The 8,460-nt window shown below is 44.3% G+C and overlaps 1 protein-coding gene across 1 annotated transcript; it reads right to left on the bottom strand.

Moving 5' to 3' along the window:
• Positions 1–311: 311 nt before the first annotated feature.
• FAM180B (family with sequence similarity 180 member B) lies at positions 312–5,172 on the bottom strand. Its single transcript, XM_051792010.1, has 3 exons — positions 4,530–5,172; positions 2,605–2,672; positions 312–2,019 (listed from the first exon to the last, which is right to left on the bottom strand). The coding sequence occupies exons 1-3, from the start codon at positions 4,594–4,596 to the stop codon at positions 1,576–1,578; spliced, it is 579 nt and encodes a 192-aa protein (XP_051647970.1). The 5' UTR covers positions 4,597–5,172; the 3' UTR covers positions 312–1,575.
• Positions 5,173–8,460: the final 3,288 nt, after the last annotated feature.

The following is an 8,460-nucleotide window of genomic DNA, read 5'->3' as shown; positions in this document are numbered from 1 at the left end:
TGTTGGCTCAGCTTTTAAATATTTTCTGCTCAAACTGGACTTAACTGCAGCCACTCACTGCCTCTGTCACTCCATACATATCCTAGATGTTAAAGACTGGGGGCATGTTTGGCAAAAGGATGACGGGTAGATATTGGAGATATGTAAAAAAACGGCATAAGAACAGTAGAACATTAGATGGGACAAGAAGTTTTACTTCAAATAAAATTCTGATCTTAATTCCTACACCTTTTGGAGTAAAAAACAAACAAACAAGTCCAACCCCAAAGCACAAAGCAAAATGAAACAAATAAACACACAAAACAAAAAAATTGGCAACAACCAACCTGCTTTATTGACTGTGTAAATCTGTCTCCTCCTGTCATAGCCCTAACCTGACCTCTAAAACCATTGTCTGTGACATCTTGCTTCCAGGCTTCTTGTTCCTGCCTTACTATTTCTCTTCTCCATCTGTTGGGCTACAATTGCTTGGAAGAAGATTAACTAGGTCAAAAGCTAGGAGTTGCCACTTTGAATGTCGCACATGCCTCTTTTGTTGAGCATGGAAAAATTATAGAAAGGGAATTAGGGATTCCATCATCTAAGCACATGTAATAAATATTCAAAATTAATGTATCTCTAGTGGCAGTGGGAAACCTAGTAGAAACAACAAAAAAGAAAATCAAAATCCTCCTGAGGAGATAATTACATTTATTTAATTCCAAACTGCAATTTTTAAGACAAAGATATGTTAATTATATTTCTCTGTAAAATGATTGTATTTCTGATTTTGAGGATAGAGATTCAATATTTATTATGTTTGGCTTGTAAAGTGCCATAGCTGTACAAAAAAAACTTTATAGAAGAGAGGCAAAATCTGCTGAAGAAATATCTAGGTCATGATCCTTCAGAATTTAAATGAGATTTCAGGAAGTATATTCCAAACTGATAACTGAAACAAAGCTGTGTATGTGTGTAAATATGATATGCAAATGCTAGAAAGCTTCATGGAATACATACATTTTCAGGTTGCTTTTTAAAGAAAAATGAATACATGAGATGGGAAATTATTATTGACATATAAAATGTGATGCCACATGAGCAGAAAAATGAAATTAAATATGTGAGCTGTATCATGAAACACAGCAAAATCTGCTGAGCTGCTTACTGGAGAGGATAAAAGATCCTGTATTTGGCTGAAACCACAGGGAGAATATAAGGGGGCTGAACTGAATGATCTGAAATGCAGTCAGCTAAGACACCAGCATAACATCCTGGAAAAATACTTCCAAGCTCTCTCCCCTGTAAGCATCAGTGATCAAGATAGATAAGACATCTAAGTAGCACTGCTGCCCTCAGAACACACCACTTAGCAAAAAATCAGGAGAGGTAAAATGCACTTTATACTTTTGTCTTTTTTCTTTTAAAAGTAAAAGGTTGTGTATAAAGTCTTATAGGGTTGCCAGCACAGTACAGAAAGCAGGACAAAAAGGTGTGGTATATTCGTACAAAGTCCTGCATAATGTAGAAAGCATTGAAGATAACCTAGGATGCAGCTGAAGTCAGGTGTGTCCTTTCCTATGGTAGTTTCCCTCATTAAGTGTCTCTCTTGGTCCTGGGCAAGTTAGAATGATAGAAGTGTTTCAGGGATGCTAAATGCAAAGGCTTCTCCTTCCAAGGCCAGGAAGCCAGGAGGAGGGTGGTATTTGCAGGGCAGAGCCCCTTGCACAGGTCACGAAAGACTTCATCAACCAGCTGAGAGAAAAAATGAATCCAGAGATTTTTATCCAGACCCTGCATGGAACGAACCTGATAGGCAGAGTATACACTAGTGAAAAGGAGGCGGTCAAATTCTGTTAGAGGCAAGGGGGTATCAGTCAGCGAATAATATCTCAGGTGCTGCTCAATCTCTGTTGGTGTTTTGGGAACCTCATCCTCTAAAATCTGCAGGAACCGCCGTGCTGGGCGCAGGGAGGCCAGCTCTTCATCCTGTAGCTGGATTGTCCCGTTGGCCTGAATATCTAGCCTTCCCCAGAGCATCTGGAAGAGAGGAGCATCATGCGAACAGAAAGCCCAGCACAAAGCCTCCATCAGCTACAAAGGAGCTGTAAAGCCATCTGCAGTGCGGCCAAATCTCGGGCGGGTCAGGAGGCAGCTGCTCCCTGACTCGCTGCCCACGGCACACCCAGTCCCACTCTGTGTCCTTCTCTGCCAGCACCACACCCCTTTTCTGACCAGCCCCACAGGTCCCCATGGGACCTGTCCAGCTCTTGCCTCCTGCCCAGCCTCTCCCCACGCAGTTCCATCTGCAGCAGCTCCCCAGTGCAGCCACCTTGGGCAAGGTGCTTGGCCCTTTTTGAGGGAGTCACCGAACCCAGCGGGAATGGTCCCTTGTCCCACCCTGGGGGTGTGAGGTGTTTTGGAGCGGGGCAGAGCCCCCTTCACCTGCACCCCACAATGGGAGGGAGAACAAATGCAATTAGGCATTGCCAAGGTGTTCTCAAGGGGCTCCTGAAATCCATCAGGGATGAGAACAAACAGAACAGGTGAGTTTTTACATGCAGATAGGTGGGAGCACAGCCACTAGCAGTGCCTCGGCCCACGGGCCCCCAGTGCTCAGGAGACCTCTAACATGATGTTGGCGTCCTCTGGGCTGCGGTGAAGTGTGTTGGTCCCACTGTGAGGATGTTCATCTGGAAGACATCAGGAGAGTTTGGTAGTGCAAGACCTTCCTGTTTATGTTTTCAGTATTTCTGAGCTACCACTCATAGCTTGCCAAACATGATAGATGCTGTCCATGGGATTTTGATAAGCATAACAAGCTTTTTAAGAGAAGCAGCAGTGGTTAAGTGAGGCAAGGGAAAATTTTGGATATCATGGCCCTTAATCCCTCCAACAGAGCTAAGGCATACAGCAGCAAAGGCACTTGGTTTGACAGGCCACAAGAAAGCCTCTCACCCAAGTATGGGTGGTTTTTGAACTGATGGGTTTTGTTTGCTTGGTGGTTTTTGCTAGAGAAAGTAATGCTACCCGATGGAAGGGGGGAGCTGAGAGGCTCCTCAACCTGCTGGTGAAAACATAACCTGATGCTTATCCTGGTTTTATACTTCTTCCCTAAGCTTCTGCCGCTGGCAGGGGCAGAGTGTGAGGGTAAAAGAAACCTTGTCAGATCCATTATGGCTCATTTCATGTCCAGCTAATTACTTGCTGGGCCACATGACACCACGTGAAGTGGAAAAAATGTATATGAGGCCAGAGGAATGGTAGGTTTTTGATAAGAAAATCACATTAACCCTAATAATTGTTTAGTTATTCTTTAATAATACTTCTAATGCTTTAACTTTATGCATTTATTTTGCCTTTGTTATTCCTTTCTTTGTGAAAAAGGAGGCACAAGCAGTCTTGGTCCAGGACTGTGAGAGAGGCTACATCCCTGCCCTTCTCTATGTTGATCAGTGCCATCATGTAGCCAAGACCCTCTTCTACTTCTTACATACTCATCCTTCAGGTCAAGAGATATAAAATGGAAAAAGCTTGTCTAAAATAGTAAGCTCTCTGACACATTTTGGTTTGGTTTTGGTTTTGGTTTTTTCATTTTTGTATGAATGAAGACTTTTTTATATGAAAATAAAAGAGTGAGAATTTGTATTGAATACTCCAGAGTTAAGGTCAGCAGGTGCATATAAAAAGTCGCAAAATTATTCAGTACTCTTTGTGTGTGATGACTGTTACCAAACACTGCTTCCAACTTCCTATTCTTGATTAATGCTTTTCAGGGAGATGTACGAGCTACCTGAAGAAGTGCACTGCCACCCCGCAGGCTGCAGAGGTTTGTTTCTCTGCACAGCTGCAGGCTTCATGATCCAAGCCAGCTGTGGCTTTGGAATGTGATCAGGGACGTAGCTTGTCTTCTCTACTCCTCCATAGATGTGCCAGCAAGACTTTTAGCTCAGGTAAAAATATTATATCATCTGAAAATTTTGTCACTGGTCTTTTCTCTACTAACTGATCCTCTAGGTTCACAGATCCCTCTACCGAGAATGTCTGACTGTCTGCAAAGTGCATTTGTTGAATAGATGCCAAACTTCTGTTATTAGTAACTGCCTCATAAATACACACAGTGGTAGATTTTTGAGTAGAGAAAAATTAAACAAAGCATAACAAATAATATATTGAAATAATAATGTAAATATCCTCTGGGGAATGGAAAATAGTTCCTTACTTATCACTCAACAGGTTTGGGTTTTTTTCTCCAAAAAGTATATGGAAAATCCACAAACATTATTGCAGGAGCAGGGTTTTTTTCAGTGGGGACCCGAGAAAATCCTCCCCTTGCCAGCAAAAATATCAGCACGTCTTCAGCCTGCAAGTAGGTTACCGGTGCCTCTCCCAGCAAACCCCCCAGCTGGACTCCAGCTCTCTCCCATGCCAGTACAGCTACCTGAAGCTTCTAATCATATTTGAGGAAACAGGCAAAACATCACACAGATGGCATTGCACAGATGTTTGTCAAGCCAAGAAGCCACGTCACCAGCAGATACGTTTCCTACCTGTCAGCTTCTGGGATCCAGCAAACACACACAGGACCAGCCAGGTGCTGAACTGTGCCTGGGCCATAGCAGCTCTGCCCGGGAGCAGCTGCCACCCACTCCACAGACAGTGCTGTGGAGCCAGAGTTTGCTGTGACGTCTTCCCTTGCTGCTCCTGGCCTCAGCAGCCTCTCTTGGAATGGATCCATCTTTCTGTGTTTCTGGTTGCAGTCCTGGGAAGGGCTTGCAGTTCAGCTTGCTGACCCCGAAGGATATTTTCCATCATATTTTGGAAACTTGGAAAACTTAGTTGTTTTTGGCAGAACTGTTTAAACTTCTTCTCCAAAGAATGACTTCCCACTGCAATGCCTTAAAGAAAGCTATTAGTTGAAAGAAATTACACTACATATGTTTGCCTCTGAAGAAGGGAGGACCTCCTAGTCCCTTCCATGTCTGCACAGTGCCTCTGTCACATCTCTGTGACACTTCTGCTCAGCTCCTTGGCTTCATTTTTAGTTTTCCTTTTTCCCAGGTTTGAAAATCTGCAAACAATCCTGAAATGTCACAAACAAATAAGGTCATCAGACTGCAGTCTCGTGGAAGGGTAGCAGCAGCCAAAATATACAAGCAGGCAGTAGAAATATCATTGGTTCAGTTCTCTATCAAATCTCCTGGAGGGAGAACTCAGTAAACTGATCTAGCAAACAAGTATTGAAGTCCCTGAGGCTTTAGCATCTCATTGTCCTCTGCTGGATTTCTGGGTTACCATGGGCACAGTCTGCCTTAGATGTTGTGAATTACATAGACAAAACTTCGTCTGATTACCTTTGCAGCAGATATGTTTTCTACACATCTTTACACTTTCATTAGTGCCCTATCCCAAGTCAAGCTGTTCTGTATTTCTACTCTGTATGCCACAGTATGGGATGCTAGGGTTATACAAATATGTAATAGCATGTATAAATAAGTAAAAATACCATCTCCCTCAGGTTAAAGGGAGAAAAAAATCTGCATAGAAAAGAGATGAAGTAGAGCTGACATGCATTCCTTTCTCAGCAAGTTACAGAACATCAGTCTGTAGTGATTACTGTCACCAGAGAGTTTACTGAGGGTTGGGATGATGTCCCAGTTAGTAAGTTGTCAGTGTGCAAAGGACTACGTCTTCTGAAACTTTCAGGATTTGTACCTGTACCTGGCAATACATGGGCTCACACCAGCTAAGAGAAGCAGCACATAATGGGAGAGTAGCAGATTAGTCGTGGGAGAAGGGGCCCACAATATCCAGAGCCACTCTTACCCTCAGTTTGGATTCAAAATAAGACCTGTGTTTCTGTCATAGCCTTAGCTGTCTTCCAGTCAGGTGGTGCTGCTTTTGTTTTTCATTATTTTCTGCTGCTTGTGCTTTAGTCGCATCCTTTTCTTCTGGGATGTGGTATCTTTTATTAAAAAGTGAATCACAAGCTCATAAGGGAGATACTGGTGGCTGGTCTGTGCAGTGAGATTGATGTGCCTTCTGCTTTGTGTCAGAGTCCCTTATAGTCCACAGTGTGCACAACTTTGTCTAGAATTCACTATGCAAATACCCGTGTCTCACAGGCCATGAAATAGCCTCCTTTAGCATGCAGCACATGACAAAAGGAGGAGCTCGGGATTTTGGCCAACATCTGCGAGGGCTGTACATGATTTTGTCAACAGGAGAATTTCCTAGGGACGGCTTGCAGCTGAATTGCCTGGAGGAGGATATCCCTGTAGGTGGGAGGGAGAAGAGAGGAGGCTCAGAGTCTGTGCTCAAGGTGACTGATACAGTGGCAGGCAAGGCACAAGCATCAATGTGGATGTTGCCTTGAGCTAGGGGAATTTTGTAGAATTACCTCTCTATCCCACACAGAAAGGCAAATGCAGAGTGGTAAACTGTCTGTACAACAGCAGTACTTGCAAAGAAACAAGCCTGAGCTTCTGACAGCTGCCTAGAGTCCCTACATGTTTGGCAGTGCACCTACTCCTCCTGAAGGATTTTGTCCTTGCCAGATATACACAGCTGAGTGTGCACAACCCTGCCTCTCTGCACTCCCCTGGTCATACCGTCTGTTGTCAGAGCAGTTTCAAAACGTCATAACAAGCCAGTTTTACGCAGGGGCACCTTGACTGGTTTCATCTTTTTCACCACGACCTCCTGAAGCAGGAAGATGGGAAATGGGAACAAGATAAGAGGGATCAAAAACTGCAGGAGCTGGTTGGATGCTGTTGAGGCACAATGTGTGATTAATACAGCATCAGAAGAGCCTCTTTGGGAGGGAGGTTTCTTTGAAATGGGACTGCAGGGAGATAGACAGCATATTCACAAAAAGGAAATTCTGCTTATGGAATTAGAGAAATCACATGCTTCAGTCATCCCACGCAGAACTTGGGAAGATCATAGTCACCTGGGTCTGTCTGGCAGGTGCTCAGGGGAGAAATATTAGGAGAAGAAGTCTGAGGAAAGAGGGAAAGGAAGAAGGACATACATGGCTCCCAGAGAAGGTGAAGTTTGAGTCACTGAAGGGGAAGAAGGAAGAAAGCCTTGAGGAAAGTAGGAGTGAAGTGCTGACCATAACCAGACAGGACCTCTGTTACACCAGTATTTTCCAGATATGGTACCAGTCCTTATGCAGATGCTTTCCTTGTCTTTTTCTTCCAGTTTATAAGAGGCATCCACTGCTTGAAGGACTAATGAGCTATGTAACAGTGACAAGGAAGGCCCCACCCCACTGCACCTACTGCACCAACAGACTCCCTCAGGCCTTGCACAACTTGGAGAAAACGTCATGGGATGCAGCGTAATATGTGGCATGCTGTTATCCAGCCTGTCCTTCGGTAGTCCCATAAGCTCTGTTCTGCAGGAGTGCTAGGCCCAGCTGGAGTCCCTATCTGGATTTTGACTGGAGATCAATTATAAGGCCTATACCAACTGTGTGGCCACGACGTGGGTGGACACTCTGACACTGTCTACAGCCACATGCTCAGAGAGGAGAGTCTGCTAGCCTGGCTGTACAGAGAAATGCCAGTGTTCTGGAAAACACCAGTGAAACCTACTCAGCTGGGGAAGCTCAACATGGTGACTGTGAGTCATCACCTAAAGTCTGTTTGTCCCTGTAATATCAGAAAATCTCTCTTCTAAACAGTGTGTCTCTAAGTCTGCTACATCTGACTTTAATCTCATCCAACATCCTCCTACACTTGAGGAATCCAACACAGGCAAACAAGCCCTGTGGAAGCTGGCAATGCAGAACAAGCAGGGACACAGGATTTGGAAGACAGCTTGATGCTTGACCGAGATGACCACACCTTACCCAGCATGAGGCAAATGTCCACCAGCCACAAGGAAGCCAGAGTGAGGAGGCTCCATAGGCAAAAATGGCCCCTGGAGATCAGGAGCAGCGGAGGGGGAGGTAGACTGCCAACACTGGCAGTACTTAGTGAGGCTGTGTAACCTCTTGTGCCCTGGGATAATGTGTCTGGGTGAGTAAATTGTCATCTTCATGATCTTCCAGTCTAAGCTAAAGAGAAGTGATTTAGCTCCATTAGCAACTATTCCACATATTAAAGACCTACTGGAAGCAATGCCTGTCCCCATGGGGCCAGCTGCTTTTCCAGTACATACATTCTTGAGCAAAGCTTGTATGTTGTCTAACTTAACAGGGCATTGTGTCTAACATTTCTTGATGTTCCATCAATCAAATTCTCCCTCTGCACAAACGTCGTGTCTAAATGGCAGATTTCCTGCTACCATCAGTCTTCTGACTTATCGTACTGGGAAATGTTTTATAATAGACCATGAGTGGTCTATGGCATCTCAAGCAACCTGGGGATGAAGAAGAACAGAGAGAGGATATGTGCTTCATAAAGAATTTTCATGGTAACAGCAGTGATGCCAGGAACTTTTCTGTCTTGTGCAATAGGCATCAGCATGCTA

The sequence above is a fragment of the Manacus candei genome, unplaced genomic scaffold, assembly GCF_025592945.1.
Source record: "Manacus candei isolate 608988 ecotype Guabito, Panama unplaced genomic scaffold, ASM2559294v1 h1tg000033l, whole genome shotgun sequence".
Taxonomy (NCBI): domain Eukaryota; kingdom Metazoa; phylum Chordata; class Aves; order Passeriformes; family Pipridae; genus Manacus; species Manacus candei.
Note: the sequence above shows the minus strand (reverse complement) of the source record. Positions and strands in the feature narration are given on the sequence as shown.